The sequence below is a fragment of the Cottoperca gobio genome, chromosome 1 (assembly GCF_900634415.1).
Source record: "Cottoperca gobio chromosome 1, fCotGob3.1, whole genome shotgun sequence".
Classification (NCBI taxonomy): domain Eukaryota; kingdom Metazoa; phylum Chordata; class Actinopteri; order Perciformes; family Bovichtidae; genus Cottoperca; species Cottoperca gobio.
In genome coordinates this window covers 16,064,376-16,091,435 of record NC_041355.1, presented here as the reverse complement: position 1 = coordinate 16,091,435, position 27,060 = coordinate 16,064,376, and the positions used below count along the sequence as shown (strand labels likewise).

Here is a 27,060-nt window from a genome sequence, read left to right as displayed (position 1 = left end):
CATTTCAGTCAAAATCCCCATTTAAAAAAGAGTGACATGCTTTCTAAGGAAATAATAAAACATATAGTTTGGGGATTATCAGTAAGCATACATTTTTTTGTCGATTGATAAGATTGATTTCAACTTGACTGCAGCTTGTACTCTATCGTCAACTCTTTACTGTGTTTGGCGCCAAGAAGACAGCTAGACTGTACCAGCTGTACAAATTGGTAGGTAAGTACACAGCACACGTGTTCAACCTGTTATTTACATACGAACACATAACACCAACGATTGAAGATACTGTAGTAATAAATATGGTATTTTTATATTGTCAATTTTTGTCTAATATATTTCACTACCATACGGCATTTAGTATGTGTTTATTACTACAACCCTGTTTTTACGTAATGACGTGGTCCATTCTATCCCGCCCCCGCCGCCATTTTCCATGTTATTCTCTTCTGCCTCAGTGTTTCACCAATTTTGAATGCATCAATTTCTAATATTTTGTTCAGTTTGGATTATTAAATTCCCAGCTTCTCCAGTATAGTGGAGAAGGGGAGTTTATCTCCAAATTCAGCCAAGGAGACGCCCTGTTTAGGCAGCTATGTACATCAAACAGGTAAGCTAACGACACCAGACGTGTGCGTGTTGCTGACTTTCACTGGCCTTACGTTATTTGGGCTAACGAGTTTTTGCTCGTTAATTTAACGTTAATTAGACTGCATAGCTTTGCTAAATTACACCAAACACTGTTATAAAATAGATAGCTAGATTGATAATGCAAGCTATGGCTATCTGGGTTAATCTTGAGTTGAGTGAGTTGCCCGTCCCCTCTTCCCAGGATGCTAAGCTAACGCTACATGGCTAGCCGGTGGGTTAGCGGATTTGTCCCTTTTCTATTGTTGTTGCACGATACCATATTGGAGTCGATTTCATCATATATAAACATGAGCTTTGATAGTATTGTGGTGGTTTACTGCATGGTTTATTTCTTTAGCAAGCTTGTTAACCCGTTAACGTCCTGAATGAAATCTGTCTCGTATAGTAGCCGACAGTCAAGGCCCTGTTGGAAATCGTGCCCCGCTTACGATGCATTGGATGCTCCGCTGAGCACATAGTTTATACATGTTGAGGGTAACTTATATCGGAGGTACGAGATAGTAATGCTGCATTGAGATATAGTTCCTGGTTTGCTACACAAGTCCCTTTTTACGTAACTTTGTCTAGTATGTGGTTAATGTGATCCTAAACTAGAGGGTGTTATGTTGACTGTGGTCTCTGGGTTCTCGTGCAGGTCATCATCCAGGGGTTCCGAAGTTACAGGGACCAGACTGTGGTAGACCCTTTCAGTCCAAAACACAATGTCATCGGTGAGTATGTGCACGCCTCAACTGTTTATGTTATTGTAGTATACCGTATTTTTCATTAGTATGAATGTGGGTGTAAAGAGTTGTACTCTGAATGAATGACACCTACATTATTTGCCAGACCAAAATTGTTGTGCTAAAGACTTTCATGTGGGTGGCAATGTACACATGTCAATATGTCCTCCATTTATTTTGTTTATTTTGTCTGTTACAGTGGGAAGAAATGGGTCAGGAAAAAGTAACTTCTTCTATGGTATGTCTGCCTCATTTATTTTTACCATACAGCAGTCAAACATGTTTCCTTCTGTGAAGTTATTTTTGATGTCTGAAACTGTGGCTTCGCTCTGCTTTCTTAGCCATCCAGTTTGTGCTCAGTGATGAGTTCAGCCACCTGCGACCTGAGCAGCGTCTGGCCCTGCTCCACGTAAGTTCAGGCAAATGTCAGATACTCTACAGATCCCAGCCACTGTTTTTTAAATGGCTGTGTGACCCAATAGTTGTGTAGAAATAGCTTGTTAGACATACTTACACTGTCAAAAGCTTGTGTAACTTCCTAATAACTGCTGGATTGCAACACTTTTAATAGGATTAGTTGCATTTCTGTTCAAATCTGAAGTTTTGTCGGAGATTGAAACACAATGGGGAAACATATTTTAACACACAAGGCTATTGATAAACATTTAATCATTCTGTTTTTCCTCCCCTGTCACTATAGGAGGGAACTGGTCCCCGTGTCATTTCGGCTTTTGTGGAGATTATCTTTGACAACTCTGACAACAGACTACCGGTAGGAATGGCTAACATTTTATATTGATCCTATTACCGTGATCTGAGGCACACCGATTTATTATTTCCAACCTGATACACTTGAAACCTTTCAGTAAGCCTCTCAAAGAATACCCCGTCTTCTACTGGTATGTGATAAATACTTGGTTGTTTAATTGTTGGAGCCCGTATAATGGTCAATGTGAGCTTGAATGCATACCATTGTATGTACAATTTCTATTTATTTTATATATAAACATAAACATAAACAAACAAACAAACTTTGCTTTTACCAAACTTATATGTAAGTAAAAATAAATGAAACACTGATAGTTGAATTGGCATTTCTTTTGCAGCCAAGTTAACCATAACAAAAATGTGACACTTAACTACCAAATTAGCCACAAAATAAAAATGCTTTTAAGAACTCAACCCATTTTACACCTATGTTTGTACGAAGACTAAATATAAAATGTATTATAAAATAAAATATAAAATAACCATCAAAATATGTGGCAAAAGTACCAGATATTGGCGTCACACCTTTTTGAAATAACTTTCCTCAACATCCCTTCGTCCAGGCTCCCAGTGGAAGTGGTACATTATCACTGTATTATGTGTTATGATGTTCAGTTTATGTTGAACTGTGTCCCTAAATTGCTGACGACTGCTATGACCAGTGGTTGTGGTCACGCTGCCTCCAATGCACACAGTGCTTATTATTCTGATGATGAAAGCCGCATGTTTGCAGTACTCTATAAATCCAAAGATTGCAGCCTGGTAATACTGTGACATCACCAGCCTATCTGCTGTGTGTTTCTCCTTTTGACCTCTGATCATTTTCTCTCGCTCCAGATCGACAAAGAGGAAGTCTCCCTTCGCCGTGTCATTGGCGCAAAGAAGGACCAGTACTTCTTAGACAAGAAGATGGTGACGTAAGTATTGCAGGGGATGGACTGTCTGTTTAATCACAGGAAATAACAACTCTATGAATCCATATCATCACTTGTTTGAATGTGATTGCAGTAAGAATGACGTCATGAATCTTCTGGAGAGTGCCGGCTTCTCCCGCAGTAACCCCTATTACATCGTCAAGCAGGGAAAGGTGAGAAAGGAGTGGCTGCCAACCTCGCACTTGTTTAAGACAAAAGTTTATTTTTCAGTGTTGTGTAATGCATTGCCGTATTTAAGCAGGGCTGTGCCAACTGTACTTGACTGCATCTCTTTGCCTGTCATGTTAAAATCAAAGCATGTACGATATCAGCTGATTCAAGGGTTAGTGTTAAAAATAGAAATCTGCTAAAGATGTATATAAAGTGTATAACTTTTCTGTTTCACAGTAAACAGCAGGGTGTTCCATCCCACATGTTAATTCAATGTTTCATGCAGATCAACCAAATGGCCACAGCCCCCGACTCCCAACGTCTGAAGCTGCTGAGAGAGGTGGCAGGGACACGGGTGTATGATGAGCGCAAAGAGGAGAGTATCTCTCTCATGAAGGAGACAGGTAAAATCTTCTTAACATCATTGTCTCATAGACTGCCATTGATTATTATTATTATTATTATTATTATTATTATTATTATTATTATTATGCTTTTACAATTCCTGCTACTCGGTATATAATACCAATACCAGTGAAATTCCACGATTATACCACACTGAATACCATAAACCGAATTTTGCCATCGACTTGGCACCGGAGTATCCGTTCTTGTGACATCCCAACCGGCGCCACATCATTCTTCATGACTATCGATGATTTAAAACTATCGGAAAAACTCCAGTCCCAGAAAACTTAAGTGCGCCGTTAGTAGTGGTTTACATGTTTAATGAAACAACCTGATGTGTATTTTAGAGGGGAAGCGAGAGAAGATCAATGAGCTGTTGAAGTACATTGAGGAGCGTCTGCACACTCTGGAGGATGAGAAGGAGGAGCTGGCTCAGTACCAGAAGTGGGACAAGATGAGAAGAGCTCTGGAGTACACCATCTACAACCAGGAGCTGAATGAAACCCGCGCCAAACTGGATGAGGTGACAATCTGAAGTCTGTTTGGTGCCATGGGGGGAAATTATCACTGCCCATCATTCAGGATATTGCATTTAAACAAAGTAATACAGAATATTACTCATAGTTTGGCTATGACTTGTTTATCTATCAGCCTTTTTGACGGCAGGTAGAGAGCTATTTGAAGGTTACCGGTTAGAGAAATGACTGATCCTTGTTTAAATACAAATCAATGCAAGAGTCGAGCAGTCGCTGTGACCTGTGCACCAAAATATGAGTTTCCTCCTCTGTTGTGTGCAGCTTCAGTGCCAAGACTTTTTGTGTGGTCATTTTCTTTCCAGCTGTCCAGCAAGAGAGAGACCTGTGGAGACAAATCCAGACAGCTGCGTGATGCTCAGCAAGATGCCCGAGACAAAGTAGAGGTAAAGAATTCCACTTGGCAGAAGAAGCGTTGATATCTGGGATTAAGGATGGGTGGAAACAAAACCATTGTAAATATCATCACAGCATTATCTCTAAAAAAGTAGTCGCAGTATGTAGTGAGTTATTCAAAATCACATGGTCAAATTTCAGACGTCCAGTGTTTGAATCAAATAGTTGAATAGTGATTTTATTTATTTTAAATCCAGAATTGTGAGAAAAAACGAGATTGCTTTGACTATCTCCCACTGTGACAGATTTCAGCAAGATTTAAATGACCTGTCATGGTCTATGTTTGTATGTCCTATTGTAGGCAAGACGACCTGCCACCAAACAAATGCATATATAATTAATTGAACGTAACATTTCTATAGGACTAATGTATCCCAACTCTCCTGACCGTTTGTGGCCTTATAACTGGATCGTCGATTAATCACTGAAGAGGAAATAAGTTGTGTTTACACTCCTTTGAATTGAACCTCACAGCCTTTTTTTATTTTTTCTGTAGGAGACGGAGCGTGTTGTGCGAGACCTGAAGTCCAAGATCTCTGCCATGAAGGAGGAGAGAGAGCAGCTATCGGCTGAACGCCAGGAACAGATCAAGCAGAGGACCAAGCTTGAGCTTAAGACCAAAGACCTGCAGGACGAGCTGGCAGGCAACAGCGAACAGAGGGTATGGAAGCCTCCCATCTGCGTCACTCTGCACACGTGATGCTGCACCAGCAACACTCCCCCACCCTCTCTACCATCATCGTATGTAGAGGATGGCGGTCTCTTTCTCTTTTCTACCATTCTGCAAACCCTTGTTACTAGATGGAAAGAGGCGCACTGTCCTCATTCTGTAGGTTGATCAATTATGTCTTTAAAATAAAAAATAAAAAAGAGATGTGGGATAACCAGATCCCAAATTATTATTTTTTATTGCATTTACTCTGATGAATAGTAACAAAGAAAATTCTGAGACTGGCAAGAAAGTCCTCCGTGACTGTTAATCAGCAGATGTTTAAGTTTCCTTTTTTATTAATTATTTATTTACAAAATTGTCATTGATGAATTTACTGGTAATTTATTTAATTTCATCAACTAATCAAAAAGAAGTTTGGCCTAATGTATAGACGTGACAGTTTTAGGGATGAATCTTTCAAAAGATCGTTGTAGTGGGAAACATTTTGAACCAAAACAGAGGAAGCACCAGCCTGTGCGTCAGACTCTTTGCCATCAGCTCCACTATACATCATTCCTGACATGAGGTTGTGTGTATAGAGCTGGCATGAATCACTGTCCATATGGCCATGTGTTCAGTGTTTGTGTGCACGTGCGAGTATGAAGACGATAATCATACATAACGGCTTTATTGGCTCAGTCTGTGTGACCCATGATGGGTCCTTGGCAGCATGCTGGCTGTTGGCTGGATTAAGCCCACCTGGCTACGACTGGCAGCGCATCAGCCAAAAGTTACTGGAGCAAAATGAAAAGCAAGGGAAGCAGGACTGCGTCACTAGCTGCTGATGGTTCTGATTTCAGCTGGCGATGACACAAGGGGGGAAAGTAGAGGTTTTCATACATGGGGGATGACAACCCACCATTACCACCCACACTGTCAAAAGCATGAGTCACTGCAGGTCTGCTGAGATCCACGTGAAAGCCAAGATTCCTAATGAAGGTGGAGGAGAAAGATTTGAAGAAGGATTTTTAAAACTTGGTGATATTCCAGAATGCGTTTCCTCTACGTAACGATTTCTAATGTTGTTATTGCGTCCCCTTTCTCTGCATTTGCCGCATATTTCCTGAATTCACAACCTGAATGTTGCATGTGTCCAAAGTAGGTTGTAGTTTAATGGTCATTCATTATTTTATTTATATAGATGGAGATATAGATATATATTATTTTAATTATAAAGTAAATTAATTATACAAAATAAAAATAAAATGTACTTATTGGGTACACACATTTCCCCAGTTTGCCCTGGACTCTGAAGCCGTACTAACCCGATATGAATATTGTATCTGAGCAACATAAGATATTTGTTGAACCGTTTCCGTTCATTTTGTTTTAGCATTATGTGAAGCACACAAACTGCATAAACTCACATTTGTACATGTTGTTGTTGGATACGTTGGCAGGAGCAAATGTACTCTACAGCAGTGATTTTCAACCACTTCAACACTAGTGTGCTGTGAGAGATCGTCAGGTGTGCCGTGGGAACATATCCAACTTTTTTTGTTTTTATCAATTTTCTCTGACAGCACTCGCACCGGAGCTCAACGGTACTCCGCACGCCCTGAAATTCAAGTTTTTTGTTTTCTTCCTGCCTTGAGCAGTCACATTCTCTCCTCCTGCACACACCTACAGAGCGTTCCCCCCCACCCCTCCGTCACACAAAACCTGTTTGAGAAACACTGGGTATTTTTCCCAGATATGAACACAGGTGTGCCTTGAGATTTTGACTTGGTCTTTGCTGTGCCTTGGCCACAGAAAGGTTGAAAACCACTGCTCTACAGAACCATAGATGCAATATGAAAATTAATATGGGTACTTTTAAAATCATCCTTTCATAATCTTTCTTTCACAACAGATAATCCAGTTTCCCACACATATCTCTGTTTTTACCCTCCTCACCTCTAAGTTCTACTTTTTAAAGATTTGTTGTAAAATCGCCCGTTCTTGCTCTTCCAGAAACGCCTACTGAAGGAGCGTCAGAAGCTGCTGGAGAAAATCGAGGAGAAGCAAAAAGAGCTGCAGGAGACTGAACCCAAATTCAACATGGTGAAGGAAAAAGAGGAGCGAGGCATTTCCAGGTAGGGCTGACTCAGTCTCATGGCCAGGTATAACTCGATATGTCAGTCATCACATTTTTGAATAGATTTAAATAGCAAGAGGTGGATGCACATGAGATTTCTGTGGATTCTCCTCCTCTGTAGTTTGATGCAGGTATGCTACAAACATTTGGAATCCTGACAAAACAGTTTTTTCCTAATATTTCTTTGAAGGACCCAAATCAGTCGCACCTGTACATTCTTTCAAAACTCTGCTGCTAACGTGTCAATTATATTCAGCAGACACTTTATTACATGGCTGTAAATGATCAGAACAAAGTGGAACATGGGTAGAGCAATGAGTAATTGTAAATGTATAACTGTCTGTTGTAGAAAGAAAATGGCTCCCATGTGAACTTGTGATTTAGTAAAAAATAAATAAATAAAATGAACTCCCTCTGTGTTCACGTCTTCCTCCAGACTGGCCCAGGCTACACAGGAGAGAACAGACCTGTATGCCAAGCAGGGCCGTGGCAGCCAGTTCACCTCCAAGGAGGAGAGGGACAAGTGGATCAAGAAGGAGTTGAAGTCTCTGGACCAGGCCATCAATGATAAGAAGAGGCAGATCGCAGCCATCCACAAAGACCTGGAGGACACAGAGACCAACAAGGAGAAGAACCTGGAGCAGTACAATGTATGTACTCTTTGTTTGAAGATAATTACATAGTGATAACCTATTCAGTTCTTGTTATGCCTCCACGACAGCTGTGGATGAAGTCATTATGTTTTCAGATTGCCTGTCTGTCCGCCCGCCCGCAATATTACATTACAGTTCATTTAGCTGACACTTTCGTCCAATATCTTAAGAACGCTTGGAGGGAAATCGTTCAAATTTGGCACAAACGTTCAGTTGGACTGAAGACGGTAAATGGACTGCTTTTTATTAAGCGCTTTTCTAGTCTTGGCGACCACTCCAAAGCGCTTTTACAAAACAAGTCAGCATCCATTCACACACTCATACAGCAGCAGAGGCTACCATACAAGGAGCCACATGCTCATCAGGAGTGATAATACAATAGTTCAGTGGCTTCGACATGTCGATGGGCCGGGTTCAAACCACAACCCTCCTGTAATGGCAAATTTCCAATGTTCCAATTATTATGCCATCTACACAGGTAGGTGTATGGGGTCTTACGCAGATGGAGCTTCCGGTTGTAGTTATGGATGGTTGTTTGGGTCTATCACTGTCACTGTTGTAGTCTGTCACTGTTCCGGTTGAGTAGCTGGTTCGGTTGTTGGTTGATCACTGTCACTGGTGAGAACTGTATGCTCCCTCTACCTGTGTCCAATCACCCCTGTCCTGTCACCTGTGCACACTTATATACTGACAGCCCAGTGCATTTAATCACAGCCACCAAGTGTCCAAAATAATATTGCAGGGCTTAAACCAAATAACAATAAATGCCAACAATAACGCAAAACGGCTTCTACACCTCCCATTGGTGGTCAAAGGTCACTGTGACCTCACGAAACAAGTTTTTGGCCATAATGCAAGAATTAATTAGCTAATTATGACAATTTCACAGAAATGTCTAATTGTCCTGAAGTGAAGTTGACTGACTTGCGGAGGCTTACAACCGTGAGGCGGTAATTGTAGTTTGAAATGACATCATGCTGCTGTTATTCACATTTCTTCCCCTGGAACTGTAAACACGTAGTTTATTATACAGGAACTTTGAAATGCTACTGTATGATGTATTTGTCCTGTAATGTCTGCAGTTTTAATCTAACCCCCTGACAGCTGTGTATGTCTCACCAACCTTTTCAACATGTCTCTTTTTAGAAACTCGATCAAGATCTAAATGAGGTCAAGACCCGCGTTGAGGAACTGGACAAAAAGTATTATGAAGTTAAGAACAGGAAAGATGAGCTGCAGAGCGAAAGAAAGTAAGAACCTTGTTTTTCCCCCTCTAGCCTTCTCTTTGACCTCACCACTTAATTTAAAGTAGTTCAGCCATGTCTGGCGCTCTTGATTCTTTTGTTTTGCATCACTTGATTTTAAATTAATCTTTTCATGAGTCATGCCTGCATCTTGCATTAAGCTGAGAGTTTGAATTATTCACCCTTCCTTTAAACCAATATGCCGCTTCTGCTTGCCAACCTTTAGTTACATAGCAGAGTATTGTCTGCTGTGAATGTCACCGGGCCTTCACTGTGCAGATAAACAATGAGGTGTATTTATATAGCAGAGAGGATGATGCCTCGGGCCTCTGCTGCCAGACACCTTTTTGCTTTTAAAAGGTCCTCCAGGGTAGATGAATTGTGTTGTGGGTTAGGAGTGAGAAACTAGTCCAGACAGCTGCTTCCCTGCTTCTTAAAACACGACAAACTGCATTTCCATTCAAATACTACTACTAATTGAGACGACACGCTCAAGGAAATGTGTGTTTTTTTAAAAGAGGCTGTGTTTAATTTAAATTCCAGTATATTAAATAATAGGTTCTCAGCACTAAATGAAGCAGATTACATGAATATATTTGCGTTTGCCTGATATTGAATCCACCAACTCACTGCGCTCTATTGTTTAGGTGTAGCAGGCGAGAAGGCAGCGTAATGACAGCTTTGATAACATGCAGACTCCACAGCTGCAAGCTATTATAGTGTAAGATCAAAAACATGAACAAATGACAAAGAAAATACAATTATCCTAATGGAAACAAGAGGGAGACTGTTTTGGCAGTTGTATTGTTTAAATTATTTAAATTCGATTATTTAACAAGAATTAGGCACTTTATGTTTCACTTTAAATTCACCTAATATTGCAATCATGCATAAAATGAATCACAATACAGATATGGACAAGGAGTCGTGTTGTTAAAGTTACTGTTTTCCTCATTAAGAGTAGGAAATCCTCTCAAATATAACGTCAACCTGAGCTTTTATTTCTTGTACGAGGTATTTACATGAAAAAGATTTCTTTATTTTATTACAGTGTCCTCGTGTTTGGGGTGTTTTTATCCCTGACTGCCTTTGTTCTTCTCTGGGTATCATCGCTGCATTCAGGTTTTGGTCTTTCTGGTGACATAAGTGTAACAGTGTGTGTCTGTCTGTGTCTGTCCAGCTACCTGTGGCGTGAGGAGAACGCGGAGCAGCAGGCCCTGGCAGCCAAACGAGAGGACCTGGAGAAGAAACAGCAGCTCCTTCGAGCGGCCACCGGCAAGGTACAGTGTTACCGTACACGTCTGCGTAATCATGGACTTGCTTAACGTAACTACAGGATACCTAATGATTCTGTGTGTGAGAGAGACACAGCATAATATAACACACACACACACACACACCCCACTTGTACGCCAGAGTTTGACCTGCCACGCCGCACATCTTTTAAACCTTCACACATGCACTTACTTGCTGGAATACTGTGAGATAACAAATGGACAAGTACATCTAAATCAAACTCCAAGTGAAAAAGTCTCTCTCTCTCTCTCTCTCTCTCTCTCTCTCTCTCTCTCTCTCTCTCTCTCTCTCTCTCTCTCTCTCTCTCTCTCTCTCCCCACATGAGCCCACCTGAATACGGCAAAACACTCACTTTGTCATCTGCCTCGCTACTGGCACCTTGTCATAGCTGGATACATTTACATATGACTCACTCCTCGCTGCCTCATCTAGTAACTGCCAGTCGTTTCTTCTGGGCAGGCACATCAATCAAATATCACTTCTGAATAATGTCTGCTGAGATGAAAGCAGGCTGTTAGTAGCTTCATGGACAAATGTCCTGCGTTTATTTTCCTTTCATCCGTCCCTGCTGACTCATCCCGTGTCCAGAACAGAACGGACTCTATCTGTCCTTTCTCACCTTTTTCTATTTATTTAAAAGTCAGTTCTCTTTCGGGTTTTTGAGTTACAGTATATTTGAAACACAATTTTCATTGTGATTTTCTCCAGCATGCAACTTAAGTTTGACACATTGTTCAGTGTTTCATCTGTTAAGAAGTCCCTCGGTAACAACGTTCTACTTTAGAGAAGAGATCATGGCTGCGTCTGTGATTTAAGTGTATATGTTAGAATGATTGATTTTTCAGATCAATTTCGGAGTCATTACTCCTTTTCTTTCTCTTGTTGTCTTCCAGGCTATTCTGAACGGCATTGACAGCATCAATAAAGTCCTTGAGCATTTCCGTCGAAAGGGCATCAACCAGCATGTCATCAATGGTTACCATGGCATCGTCATGAATAACTTTGAGTGTGAGCCCGCCTTTTACACCTGTGTGGAGGTGACTGCTGGTACCAGGTGAGGGTCGGCTCTCTCCTTGTGTTGCTTTCAATGCAAACGTCACTACCAAACAAGGTCTACTCATTATAAGAAGAGACGTATAGATTTTGTACACTGAATGCTGTCACAGATATCTGCTGGTTGTTTACGATGACGCAGCCTTGACTTGTAATTGCATTTTTCCTGCCTACCTGCTCTCATGTTTTCCAGACTGTTCTATCACATTGTGGAGACTGACGAGGTCAGCACCAAAATACTAGTGGAGTTCAACAAGATGAACCTGCCCGGAGAAGTCACATTCCTGCCTCTTACCAAGCTGGACGTCAGGGACACCGCCTACCCAGAGACCAACGTAAGGAACATATATAAGTTACACTTGCTACAGTAGGCGGTAAATCTGGACCCTGACAGTAAATGGGTATAACTAAACCATTAAAATAAACTATATTCATGTGTGGTAAACGTTGCTACCTTGAGGCGTAACAACCATGCACTTACTCTACATCCCCGTTTGGCACATGAAGCCACAATGAGCTCCCTCGATTTCACAAATTTCAACTTCCCATTCGGTGACAGACGGTTCTTTGTTGCTGGTGAGGTGTGCCGTATTTGTCACTGTGTTCTTACCAACGTGTTTCTGCCCCATAAGGACGCTATTCCCATGATCAGCAAGCTGCGCTACAGCAACCCCTTTGACAAGGCCTTCAAGCACGTGTTTGGGAAGACCCTGATCTGTCGCAGCATGGAAGTTTCCACCCAGCTGGCCAGAGCGTTCACTATGGACTGTATAACTCTGGAGGGTAAGTTGACCTGCGATGCACAGCACCATCAGAACATAAAGGAACATAGTTTCATCCCAAAAGTCTGCAATGAACTGTTTAACAAACAGAAACAGAAATGCAGGATGTGGAACGAGTGTGAGTTGTGGCATTATTTGAACTATCCTCCCTGAATCGTATTTCCAGTTCAACTGTGTTAAGAGGTTTGGCTCTGTTTCTGACAAGGGCTGTGTATGGGCAAACATCTGGCGCTATGATATGCGTCATGCACAGGGGTTACGATTCAATATATTGCAATATTTCTAAATCTAATTTTCAAGGAAACGGTCATGTTGTAAAGAACACAACGCCTTTACGTCACTTCTGCCTCATCTTTAGTTGTTTTGTTGCAGTGGAAGTCACATGGCTGAAGAGAGTTTACCCTAACACTGCTGTCTAGCGGTCGGGGTTTAAATACAAACTAAACGAACCTCAGTCAAATCTTTGCACGTGAACTATTAATAACAATTGGATAGTATTTGTTTTTAGAATCGATACCGAAGTGTATGAATATTTTCTTACACCCCTACTTCTGACGGTACACTAAATCAGGATCTTTGACTCTCGTTTGTAACACTGAACCTTGTGCGTTGTGTTTAAGTTTAGTGGCTATATGTCGTTGTAGTTCCAGTACTGTAGAAGCCTTTTATCTCTGACATGCACGTTGTGACGCTGTAGGTGACCAGGTGAGCCACCGTGGAGCTCTGACAGGAGGCTACTACGATACCAGAAAGTCTCGCCTGGAGCTGCAGAAAGACATGAGGAAGGCTGAGGAGGAGCTGGGTGAGCTGGAGGCCAAGCTCAACGAGAACCTGCGCAGGAACATTGAACATATCCTTTCAATTATATCTCATCAAGATAACGTTACATCATTGATGCCCACAGGAACATTTGGCTTCCACGTGCTCTCCTCTCCAGTTGGGAAGTCGGAACACATGTTAGATTTGTCTTCTTTGGCTTAAGAGGGCCCCCACCCCATTGAGATGAATTGATTATGATTGAGTCCTATGAAGTAGTAGAGAACACGACTTAAGAGGGAAGGAATTATTCAGCTTTAATTGAACTAAACTGATTTGAAATCTTGTTATGTTATTTAAAAAGTGATTCAGAAATATTACTGTTCCAGGAAAGGGTTTTTCTGTGTGAGAATGTTAAACGAGTCATTTTTAACATTTACATAAAAGGGTGTATTTGCATTTAATTGTATGCAGTACGAGGCCAGCTTTAGCGTTCTGGTGTCATACACTGAAATAAAACAGCAAGTGTGATAAACCGTAGGCACTTGTGATGTTGGGATTCTGCACTTGTCCTTTGAGGAAACATCATATCTTGAGCAGTCAATTTACCAAGTCAAATCGATATATATATATAAAAATATCTGTCTTTTAAAAAGCTGACGTCATCCACTGGTGATAAAGAGCCTCTCCCCCCCCCCCCCCCCCCCGGTCTATGAGCTCTTTTGAAAGAAGTTCTAACACCGGTGAGTTCAACCTTCACTGAGTTACAGTGTGAGCCGGTAGTTTAAATGTGGATTAAATCCATCTGGGTTATGTAGCTACTTCAGCGAGCAGGAGGCTGGTGCAATGAGACGGTCTAAGCAGGTCACGAGGGATTAGTGTAGGTTAGGTCATATCGGCCAAAGCCATTACTCACTTCTGGGCAGCCGATAAAAAGCAAAACAGGCGGATCAGAGAGGATTTAGGTCTGCATGTACACTATGTTTATGGATATGGTAACCTCCGCCCAGGTGCGATTATGTGTGTGTTTGCACACCTGTGTGATTACATGTAGCTTCTCACTCGCAGACAGTACTGCGTATGCATGTTCTTGTGTGCACCTGGTGATTACGTACGTGTGTGAGTAGGCAGAGTAAAGGATGACTGAGGCGCTGGCCTCCTGCAGCGGTGAGTCAGAGAAAGGATCAATTAGGGTGGTTAGTGACCTTGCGTCAGCTGTTCCTATTCAAGAATAATATCAGATGGCCTTCAACCATCTATTTCTTTCATCTGCTCTGGGCACCAGCGTCCTCTGACTTTCAGTAGCTCTTTTTAAATCAGAAGATCGATTGGCTTCAGTGTTTATTGAGTCCTGTTAAACCCTGACAGGCCCATGTTCTAGTCCTGGACGATCAATGAACTGTCTGTTAAATTAGATTAATGATGTGATGCGCAGCCCTCCTTTATCCTCTGCCTTGACATCAACGATCACACGGTCTTCCCTTGGAAGGCAAATCGAGTTACTGAAGCACTCTGAGTTGCACTACACACACACTACATACTGTACACACAACATCTATTGTATGTCTGAGGTTTCTTCCATTTTCTTTCCCCGTTAAAGGTTAAAGGTTAAAGGAAGAAGATTTCCTTATCTGACCCGAGGGTCTAATAGATGGAGGGTGTGGTATGTTGTGCAGATTGTAAAGTCCCATGAGGCTGATTTGTGATCTTGGGATATATAAATACAATTTACTTGACTTGCGCTACTTAGCAGTGCAACAGAGGTGGTGTGGGCAGCTGTAGCTTGAAGACATTGGGTCACATCAAGTTGGGAAAACTACGAGAATCATGAAACGATAGTCTGACTAGTCGGCTCAACTTTGAATTTTTTAGCGAAGTGAACATTGGGTTATACTTCCTTAATCGCTGCCTCCACGCATCAACAATGAGATCGACCAACTGATGAACCAAATGCAGCAGATCGAGACACAACAGAGGAAGTTCAAGGCGTCCAGAGACAGTATTCTGTCGGAGATGAAGATGCTGAAGGAGAAGAGGCAGCAGTCAGAGAAGACGTTCATGCCCAAGGTGATCATATACTGAAGTTATCCTAATATCATTTAAACTTGCATACAAGCTCGTTAAGACCTGACGGAAATAATAAATCGTCACGGTTTTGCATCATGTTCACAGCACACGTCTATCTGTGCTTTCCACTGAATTCTGACTCTTTCTTCCTCTTCAGCAACGCAGTCTGCAAAGTCTGGAGGCCAGCCTCCACGCCATGGAGTCCACCAGGGAGTCGCTGAAGGCCGAGCTCGGTACAGATCTGCTCTCTCAGCTCAGCCTGGAGGACCAGAGGCGCGTCGATGACCTTAACGATGAGATCCGTCAACTCCAGCAGGTCAGCAGGAAGATCATACAAACACCTATGACGACGTGTCTGTTGTACACGGGATCTTTGAAATGATTGACAGTCGCAGGGATTTCTGTCCCTGGTTTTGTCTTGGATTGAGAAACAAAAAGAAAATGTTTTTGTTGCGAAGTGGTCTGGTTATTATTTATTTTTTAAAGAAAGACTCCTCGTGTGAATCATTATTATAATAGTAATAATACTTATCGTCTGATTTACATTTTTGACACCTTCGTTTTAAGGAGTAGTGCTACTCGTCTGTTTGTTTTCAAATTGTACAAAGTCCACATGTCGTCAATGTTATTGACGGATTTAGCAACACATTTACGTTTTGTTCATTTCCAACTATGTTCAGATTTTGGTATTTTGATGTTAGAATTATACGACATCTCAAATACAGTGAGCGACAATAAACTACAATGTTTTATTTAAATTCAGCCATAATGTGGGACACGGACTTGAAGGATCATTTGGCTCAGAAACCTTTCAGAGCAGCTCTATTAAGATGAGATGTAGCGCTCGTACAGAGAATACGCCCGTTACCTACATTCAGTTGTTTATCAGTTTCCCTTCCCTCCGCCTCCTGCCAGTGTATTCAAATGACCTGAGTGAGGTGAGAGAAGCAGGCAGCATCTGTGTGTGGGTTGTTCCTGTGATCCAGCGTTACCCCCTCTTTCTCTTCCACCGCCAGCTGCTCTCAGCTCTCACCTCAATGAACTCGCAGCCATTCCTGCTTTTGTTGCGCAACAACTCCGCCCCCGCAACATGGAGCCTTTCATGTTTGATTCTGCAGTGTTGGTGGTCGTCAAATTATGTTGCTTGCAAAATAACGCTTTAAGAGTTATTGTTAATATCGCATTTGCCTAAACTTAAGTGAATGCAGATGTGTTTGTGTACTAACTGCATGAACGTATTGTGTTGGTCACAGCGAACTACAGATGTTGCACATATTAACCTCTCTGGTTATTATCTGTAGTTCTTGTTTGCACATAACTTTTAGCAACAGTTTTATGTGGATATGACGCCAAAGGATGATATTCAACATGATCTTTTAGATATGTTATTGCTCACATTACTCACATCTCCAGCACTCTGATGGAAGAAATCTTCTGCATATAATGATGCGGAAGATTTCTTCCATCTGATACACAGAGCAAAGGAAAACCTAAAGAGCATTTAGTTATCGAGTTGCTGAGAATGCACTGACGTCGTGTTTGTCTGCTCCCGGCAAAGAGTAACCGCTTGTGTTTTGTGTGTCTATCCTCTGTCCACCCACAGGACAACAGACAGTTGTTGAATGAGAGGATTAAGCTGGAGGGCATAATGACCAGAGTGGAGACGTATCTCAACGAGAACTTACGGAAGCGCCTTGACCAAGTGGAGCAGGTACACTGTCTCTTTAAACTCCCTCCGTAATGAAAGATTCATGTATAACTTCAGTTTTGTGGTGTTCTTAAAGTAATGTATACATACCTGTGTGCATAACCAACAAGCTAAAGGTTTTGGTTTGCAACGATTAGCTGATTCAATTAATGTAATTGTAGGTGTTGCAAATGAAGAGTCGTGGATTTAACGCTTTCATTCATACGAGTCAGAAGAGAGGTGTTTGAATTTGGCTGACTCTGTTCTTGATGTGGCCAAATTTGCATTGACACAGGAGCTGAATGAGCTGCGAGAAACTGAGGGAGGCACCGTGCTCACAGCCACAACCTCTGAGCTGGAGGGCATCAACAAACGTGTCAAAGAGACTTTGTCGCGGTCAGAAGGTATGCAGACAGCCAGTTGTAGCGAGAGGGTGAACCGCTAAAACACACACACTTTCCCCTCAGGACCCTTAAATGAAACACAATTTCTACTCATTCACATACACACACATGTAATACTTTAATAAAGGCCAGAAAGAAATGTTAAAATGCACTGAGAGAGCGAGAGGTATCAGGGTTTTTGGATTGTTTATAATATATTTCAGCAGCCTTATTGTCTGGTACTCATCACTGTTTGAGAGCCTTATCGTTGGGAGTCTTTTCAAGCGAGCAACAAAACAAAGGTGCTTATTGCCATTGATTTATTCTCTATTGAGCCCAACTTTTTCTGTCATAGGGGAATTTAAATTCAGAAACTCTCTTCAATGGGTTGGTACCGCCAGCAGGTGTGATGTGACAGACTCATAATGTGTATATGTTGTTCCAGAGACGGCCTGGCTGAGTGTTCTAGTGGTGCGGTGACTCAGATGAGCTGATGGAAAGGATTTGTCCTGAAATAGAATTAATTTGCATGGATTCATATTAAATCATTATCGCTAACTAATTAAAGACATAGTCACAGCATGACCGTATTCTTTTCTTCTTTTTTTTGCAGTCTGCTTTTAAAAAGTAACATTTCAGTAACTTTGAAAACGAGTATTTATCACTATCTGAGCCGGGGACTTAACATCTATGCTTCTGAACTAATGTCTCATTTGTAATATAACCCATCACTTCTATTGCACCGCCCTCACCGCCTCCTCCAATGACATTCCCAGATCTGGATACTCTGGTTGACAAGACGGAGGGGGAGATCAAGGACCACATAAAGAGCATGGAGCGCTGGAAGAACATCGAGAAGGAGCAGAATGATGCCATCAATCACGACACCAAGGAGCTGGAGAAGATGACCAACAGGCAGGGCATGCTGCTGAAGAAGAAAGAGGACTGCATGAAGAAGATCAGAGAGCTCGGCTCGCTGCCTCAGGAGGCCTTTGAGAAGTACCAGACCCTCACCCTCAAACAGGTATACACACACACACACACACACACACACACACTCTGAGTGCTTGATGATGATACATGCTTGTTATAGTTTAATGTCTTAATATTCCAGTGGCTATTGTCTTTTAATTGACATTAAAAGAGTGCAGTCTGTCTTAATACAATAACAGGTTTCCATATATACATCGCAACAGAATTAGTTTCCTTCTGTTTATACTCTCCATTAACAGAACCCTTCCTAATGCACTTTCAATGTAAGCAATGAAATTCAGTCCTACTTCTGTACAAAAATAAATGCTTGTACAGAAGTCTATCTGAAGTTAATGAGGCTTCAGCCTCAGATGTCTCAGTGGATATCTTGAGTTCCAATGAATGAAACTTTGTTTAGCACCTTTCATGCAGGTTCGAGCAAATCAAGGTTCTGCACCGATGACTGACGAGCAGAAAATAAGACCTAACGAGTGTAGATCGTGAAAACGACAGAAAAGACATAATAACATTTAAAGTTGTAAAACCGCATGAAATTAAAACTGGATCAACAATAAAATAGAAAAACATTTCACAATTTAAATGCAACAAAGTACCGTAATTTCCGGACTATAAGCCGCGACTTTTTCCCCATTTTGCGACCCTGCGGCTTATATAACGGTGCGGCTTATCTATGGATTTTTACAGCTAACGGCCACTAGGGGAATTCCTAAATCTATGGATTTTACAGGTTACAGTCCACCGGATGCAGGGAAAGAGCGCGCAAAAGTAGCGAGTGGTACGAGAGACAGACGGACATTACGAGAGCGAGGCAGTGTGTGAGACACCCTCATTGTGGAAATTTTTTTTCGAGGAGTCTTATTTTGTTAAATATGCTTTTATGTTGATACTCCTGAAACCGGCACTTTCTGGGGGTTCGCGCCACTTTTTCGGGAGACGGAAAGAAGGATACGCTGAAGAGAGGGGTGCATGTCCAAAAACCCCGACTGTGGAGTTACCGTATGATGATGACTTTCATTGTGTTTCTTCTGTTTCAACGGTAATTTATGGACAAATTAAGGAAAACACCAACGGTCAGAGACAATAAATGCTGATTGAACAGGCAGAAGTTCTCCATCGTTATTTCCTGGTTCTACACAACACAACGCAGTCGATCGTGGTGTCAGCTACAGACCGGCTACATACACATCAGTCAATTTAGCGTCTGCGGCTTATAGCCCAGTGCGGCTTATATATGTACAAATTAGTCAATTTAGCGTCTGCGGCTTATAGTCAGGTGCGGCTTATAGTCCGAAAATTACGGTAAGTGTAAATATTGCACCTTAGTGTAAATATTGCACCTTAGTCTTTTTAAAACAGATTTCCCACTTGGTGTTTACCTGAACAGTCTTTCCCTGTTGAGCTACAGTGAAGCGACGGTAACGCACGGACGCTGTGAGGTTTTGTTACATAGTTTTTTTAAAGTGCAGCTTTGACCCCTTTTATGGCGCTATGAAAGAAAATGATTGCCAGACGTTTAGAAAGTGTTTGACATCAACACTGAAGACTTGACTATGAAGATCTTACTGAAGGTCACTTTTTCTGTGCATCCAATCTTACTACCTGGATCAAGTGCACAATACACACACACACACACATGAACGCAGCGCTCCTCAGGAATAAGAGCTGAGGCCGTCACATCCCACCCACTCTCCAGTGACTCACACTAGTTGGTGCAGTCTGAATTTGCTTTCAGCCAGGTGTGTGTGTGTGTGTGTGTGTGTGTGTGTGTGTGTGTGTGTGTGTGTGTGTGTGTGTGTGTGTGTGTGTGTGTGTGTGTGTGTGTGTGTGTGTGTGTGTGTGTGTGTGTGTGTGTGTGTGTGTGTGTGTGTGTGTGTGTGTGTGTGTGTGTGTGTGTGATCTCATCTCTCCTCCTTGACAATGCTGAAAATAGCCTCACACTTTCTCACAAACACTCCACATAGTTAATCGCTCTTCACAAGACTCTCCTTGTGGGCAAGATGGTGCCATTGATTGCAGAAGTGGACGAGGGGGCCAAGTTATAATGGCACTTGCTCGTGCTCCTTCAGTCATTAGTGATTCAGATGGATACGTTTATAGTTTGAGAGTTTGTAGAGTGCATGTCCCTTTTGATCCAGGCTAAGCTGGCTCTTAATCAGGTCATGTCATCTTCAGATATGAATACAATCTGGCAACGTACTTTTAAATGCAGCAATGAATGACCCATCTGAATTCATGTCACCGTTTAAGTCAACAAGCGGTTTCAATGCAAAGCAACACGAGCATGATGCAGCTCACTTTGTAACTTTGAAAAACTTGTGTCTGTCGAAATGATGATGCACAAGTTTGTTGGCATTATTCTGCTTTCATATTTGGTTTGGGTAAAAATCTATATTTCTTCCGGCAGTGCAGTTGTAACGGCCAAAAGGAATCCTGATTTCAGAACTTAAAATGTGAATCTTTAATCTTCAAACTCTCATGTTTCCTATATTAAAACATGATAACAATGATGATCTTTGGTTTTCATGTTTTATTTTAAAAACTGTTTTACCAGGAAAAAGAATAAACTATGCAGAGCAACTTTTTAAATACTGTTCTTATTATTATATTTTAAAGCCACATTACAGACGAGGCTGATTTACCCAGAAGTCATTGATGATTCAATCTTTCCTTTTGTCCTCTCCCAACAGTTGTTCCGAAAACTGGAGCAGTGCAACACGGAGCTGAAGAAGTACAGTCATGTCAACAAGAAAGCTCTGGACCAGTTTGTCAACTTCTCTGAGCAGAAGGAAAAGCTCATCAAGCGTCAGGACGAGTTGGACCGCGGCCACAAATCCATCATGGAGCTCATGAACGTCCTGGAGCTGCGCAAATATGAGGCCATCCAGCTCACCTTCAAACAGGTACGTCAGACCCTCTTCAGTCCACTGACATCACGCAGCTCGTGCAAAGGTCTGTCTAGAGATGGGAGGTATTTGGTGCTCGTTGCTTAACGAGACAAGACAAACCTGGTTTTGCAGGACCACGGATGCAGCCCGTCAAGGACTTTTTATTAAATATTTCTTCGACATGCATGTTTTTTTAATCCCCTTGGCTGTGTCCGACAGTGACTTCTCGGCATACAGAGTCAATGCCATCCTTAATCCATTTATGAAATATGGCTCCTAGAGTTAAATTGGGCAATATCATACCAGTGTGAAAGAGAATCAGTTTTGCCAGTCGGCATCATATAGTCATCCGACTGCAGCAGAAAACATTTCAGATCTTTGGTCTCCTTCAGGGACTGCAGACACTCTGAAGTGCTGCACTGGTTAACAGTAATACAGGCACTACTTGAACAGGGATTTGTAGACGTCGGCATTTGAACAAAGCCTCAGTCATTAGTACAAGAGAGAAACTCTACAGACGGAAACGGCTACGTTTGTGTTCTAAAGAAAAGGCTGATAGCTTGCAGATCAAAAAAACAAAAAAAAGCTCAATTGTCACAAAGGCACTCGACCAGCATAGAAATACAACATATAGCAGTTTTAATACAATGCTGCAAATATGCATTATTGTATTGTTGTTGTAAAAAGATATTAATATCTTTGGACAATCTGATCAATTGTTTCACTTAATAATTAATCTCCTTGTTGCACTTTTAGAAATTAATAATATTTTGCTTCAGTGGGACTAATATTCACATTGTTCCGCCTCTTGCCGTGTTTTCTTTCCCTCAGGTGTCGAAGAACTTCAGCGAGGTTTTCCAGAAGCTGGTGCCGGGTGGCAAAGCTACGTTGGTGATGAAGAAGGGTGACGCTGAAGGCAGCCAGTCTCAGGATGAGGGTGAGGGCGGAGGAGACGGTGAGAGGGGCTCCGGCTCACAGAGCAGCGTTCCTTCAGTGGACCAGTTCACTGGAGTCGGCATCAGGGTGAGAGTCTTTTTCTCGTTCTCACTTTATCCATGTTGAATGCTTTCCCCTGTTCAACAGTGGATACATGTCAAAGGTGTCAAAATGACAAATATCTTTGATTCTGATTTTAAAATCTCCGATATGTAAATGTGTGTTTTTGTTTTTACTGTACGGCGGTGGTAATGTATGTCTGGAGCATTTCGTAAATTATTCACTGTGTATATAATTCCCACTGAGCTACAGTGAGCATCACAAAGATATCATGTGTACCTCTAGTGTAGGAGCGTTTCCTTGAGTTTTTGTATGAAAAACATGTGAATGTGTATCGTCGATGCACCTGATGCATCCGCACAAAGCAGCAGCAAGGTGAAGCTGCTCAGGTGATGAGTAATGGCTCATTACTCACAAGATTCTTGCTGTTCGGAGTTGCATCTCCATGATTGTTTGAAACCATTAAGTGAAAATATCAAGTCTCTCTGCGCGTTTGTGCCTCGCGTCTAATACCCAACCGCCCCATCCTGTGTAGGTGTCGTTCACAGGGAAGCAGGGTGAGATGAGAGAGATGCAGCAGCTGTCTGGAGGTCAGAAGTCTCTGGTGGCTCTGGCCCTGATTTTTGCCATCCAAAAGTGTGACCCCGCTCCTTTCTACCTGTTTGATGAGATCGACCAGGCCCTCGACGCCCAGCACAGGAAGGCTGTCTCAGGTAAAGTGCTATTATACATACTGTATATGTAGAGAGGGAATTAAGTCAATCTCATACATTCATCTCTACTGAGGCTGTAAGGCTTTGGAATTATACAGAGAAAATAAATAAATATTTCTCTATTTGCTTATCACATTGAACTGAGCGGTGATGTAAATACAAAACCACAATCTTAAAATGATTCAAGATATTTCACATCAGGTTTTTCTGAGAAATTCAGTTTTATGACTCAATTTAGAACATATATAATAATACATAATTGTGTATCAGGATATCTCGATGTGATTTATTCACGATATGATTCCATTGAAAGACCAAATTATATTGAATTATCGCCCTAATGCACGTGATGCAGAATCAAAGTTCACGAGGGCGACATTTGCCTGCGAGCATTTAGCCGTAAGCCGTTAACAACATTGGCTGACGTTGGCTCAACATGCTGATTGGCGTGCGAGTCAGTCACACTGTGGCGAGCACGAATGGAACGCGAGAGCTTAAGGACCCGCCTGCCGTCTCTTTAAATCCATTGTTTGAGAACAATTTGGGTTCCCGCTCAACTACAGCGGCAACACAGAGAGAGTTGTGTGTCTGTGTTGTCCCACTGTTACATTACAGTTCACTGTTGTGGGTGATGGGAATGGAAACGCATCAAACATGCGAGACGGCATCGCCAAGATGTGTCAATCAAAACTCCTTCTAATGCACAAGTTTTATTTTTATTATGCTATTTAGTATTTTTAATTTCATAGCATAAGAGATGTCACAAAGCCTATTGTGATCTGTCGACTTTTGGAACGTGTTCAGTGTAATATAGAAGTGTTCGAAATGTCCATCATTATTATTATTATTATTATCATTATTATTATTATTATTATTATTATAATAAATAGTTTCCCAAAATGCTTCCTCAGTCAGCACGAGGGTTGTGTGTCTTTGACACGTGCACTACTGTGTGTTCAAAATAATTGTGGTGGATGTTTTGGATGAATGTTTTCAGTTATGATCGTAACAGAAAATCATGGATTCCTTTTCTTTGTGAGAAGAATGTAAGAAAGTCTTCATCTCTTCTCTTCGTGACATTTCAGACATGATCGTGGAGCTGGCGGGCCACGCCCAGTTCATCACCACCACCTTCAGGCCTGAGCTGCTCGAGTCCGCTGACAAGTTCTACGGTGTCAAGTTCAGAAACAAGGTGAGTCTGCGGATAAACAAAATGGTCCACTATGGTCATTCAAGTTGTAATCTTATCTGAGGTCGTAACGTATATAATGACTGCAGTTAATCATCAAATAAATTCAGTCGATCTATCAACGGGGAAAAAAGTAAAATAATATTCAACTGTTCTGATTAGTTATCACAGAAACCAGCATAATAATAATAATAATAATAATAATAACCTTTATTTAAATACCAATTTACTTAATAATGATACAAAGTGCGTTACAAAAGAAAAGAAAACCAAATAAAGTATATTTCCTGTAAATTAAAGGTTGCCAGTGAACAGATCGACACCCACAATCTTTCTGTTTCCTTTATACTGATTCTTCTTTCAGTCTTCTGTTTTGTGTTGATTCACAAATGCCCCCTGTAGGTCAGGTGGGTTAACTGCGGAGCTGCCTTAGTGAAAAGAACATATTTCCTCTTTTGTGTGTGTGTGTGCGTGTGTGTGTGTTTAGGTGAGTCACATCGATGTGATCACAGCAGAGCAGGCCAAGGACTTTGTGGAGGATGACACCACCCATGGTTAAAAGTCCTCAACTCTTCATCCTCCTCCTCCTCCTCCTCTACAGTGCACTGCGTAGCTTGAAGCCTTCCACAACATGGCCCATGGACAGAAATATCTCGCTCTATCCACCAGCCTTTTTTTGTCTCTGTTAAAGATAAACAATGCAACAACGCTTCTCAGACCATCTCCAGAGGCTGACATATAATTGGATATGCTGTTTTGATGACCCTCGGAAAACCCCAGTTGACTGTTGACATCATTCCAGGCTGATAAAACTACAAATTTGCAAATAAATATGGTTTGTTGAAAATCTGCATGCAGGGGACATTTGTTTTGTCACATTTCCCTGCATTGCTGTGCCTCTGTGTGTATCAACCACACGGGATCTGGCAACGAACAGAAGTGTAGTTGTTTTACACTGAAACAAATCATTTAGTCTAAAGAGGTCCTGAAGAGAGAACAACCTTTTGTGTTACTATGTTAAGATTTATAGTAGTAGTTTTGAGCTGAGTTTTGGTCATCTGACATTTGAAATGCAAAGAACCAGAGACGCTCTGAAAGGTAACAAACCTTCAGGACCTTTTCAGACAGCAAATCACCTAGTGTACAGTTGAGACTGTTTTGATACGACTTGGATAAAGATTGTTAAAGCTCAGTGGAGATGGGAGGGTCTCAGGCTGATCTGGATTTTTGTTTTTGTTGCCACCCTTGGAAAAAGAGTTTTCACTCTGAGGATCCTGTAATGTATACTCTTTATACTCGTGAAACAATGCTAACTTGTATCGGTCATAACCAGCCACATGGCTTCAAATGTTTAAAGGTTGTGGTTCCCTTTTATGTTTGTTACTGTATTGTGTAATTTCCTGTTTTTAGGTCATTTAAATGTATGAAAGGTTTAATTCCAAAACATCAGATATCCATTGTGGAAATCAACACGGCTCCCATAAATATCCCGTCAAGATTTCAAAAGCAGAAGTGATTCAGTGATGGATCGATTCCTGAAATGTCTTCAGCAGTTGTTGCGCTTTTCTGGAATGCCAAGTTGTAATTTATCATTACTTTATTTCCTTACTGGATATATTGTTTGGGATTAAATTCCTCATATGTTGCACCTAGTTTCAAATCTACTTTTTTAAATGTTTTGGTTCATTTGTATGTAACTAGAAAACTTACAAAAATAATAAAAGATTTAAAAATATACTGTATGACACTGTGTTACGTCCCACTTAATAAGACCACTAGGGGGTGCTGTGCTACTGATACCTGACAGGCTCGAAGAAGTATTTATACAGTAAGTTTAAACTTCTATAAAAATATATATGATGCATTATTCAAGAGGATTTTACAGCATAATTATTTGAAAAATATATTTTTAAACATACACAGCAATTGCTCTGAATTGATCCTATTTGTTCTTGTATTTACAATTATCTTTAGAAAACCACTTAAAAATGTTTGAGTGAATCCACAAATGTTAGTAATTCACATATTTACCAAAAACTTTGAAATACCAACATATGTTCTCATTTCATGATTGTTTTTTTTTAATAATTTCTAATCTGTTACCTGTTTTTTATATATTGGATGTTGTCTATACCTTTTTTTTTTCCCTGAAATATCTATGAAAAGAAACTCCATGCAGTTTTAGGTTAAGTGTCGAGGCACAGTGGACACAAGGTCAGAATCTGGCACTCATCAGGCCGTTCTTACACCTCCGTTATATTTTGTTCTTGATATCAATGATCCTGTTGAATCACAGTGCCAAGGGGGATCCCGTGTGTCACACATGTGAGGCTGTGATTAATCTAATGTGACATCACCTTACCTCCTGAGATGGATTCGTTGTCATCGGCCCGGTGCGTTCACGAGGACTCTCATGCTACCTGACGTCAGAGGTTTTTAACTTTTGAAAGTACCCACAACTGGATTTTTGTACTCCACTTATATTGTTACATAAAGCAGAAATACATTCCCCCCTGCTGTTGGAGGGAGATGACTTTTTTCCTTTTCTAAATCCTCCCTAGAGATACTGTATCTTGGTAACAACCGTTTCACATCACACTCTGCTGTACTGCTCTCCTAAAGCTTCCTGCACAACTAATTCACACGTCTAAAGTGAAAAATAGAAATAACATCTCCCTCCTTAGCTTAGTCCTCTGAAATGTTCTCTACCGTACAAATTATTCTGATATACAAGGAACATTTATTTATATTTCTACACTTCAGGGTAGGAGGAACACTAATTTACATGTTTATTTGGCACCGTTCCGCTCCTGTTTTCCTATTGCAATAGAAATGATTGAAGTTATTCTTAATAAGGCTTCAGTTTCCTGCAATGCAATAATGCACAGTTTTCTTTAACTATTAACAGAACAACTCTAGTATATCGTTGTTGGCACCAGGATGCCCAAATTTAGTCATTTTGACTAAATGATCTTTAAAATATAAATATAAAAAAATCGATGTGTGCTACTATCTCA

General features: G+C 41.2%; 1 protein-coding gene across 1 annotated transcript; it reads left to right on the top strand.

The window, feature by feature from the left end:
* Positions 1–589: 589 nt before the first annotated feature.
* smc3 (structural maintenance of chromosomes 3) lies at positions 590–25,785 on the top strand. The gene is made up of 29 exons (XM_029433035.1): positions 590–604; positions 1,280–1,355; positions 1,567–1,605; positions 1,709–1,776; positions 2,068–2,139; positions 2,973–3,052; positions 3,144–3,222; positions 3,507–3,624; positions 3,976–4,151; positions 4,467–4,547; positions 5,054–5,218; positions 7,223–7,344; positions 7,783–7,996; positions 9,146–9,249; positions 10,424–10,523; positions 11,433–11,593; positions 11,786–11,927; positions 12,225–12,375; positions 13,072–13,224; positions 15,046–15,197; positions 15,355–15,513; positions 16,801–16,908; positions 17,180–17,288; positions 18,044–18,291; positions 20,948–21,160; positions 21,977–22,168; positions 22,677–22,854; positions 23,940–24,046; positions 24,531–25,785. Exons 1-29 carry the CDS (start codon positions 590–592, stop codon positions 24,600–24,602), a joined length of 3,654 nt encoding a protein of 1,217 aa, XP_029288895.1. The 3' UTR covers positions 24,603–25,785.
* Positions 25,786–27,060: the final 1,275 nt, after the last annotated feature.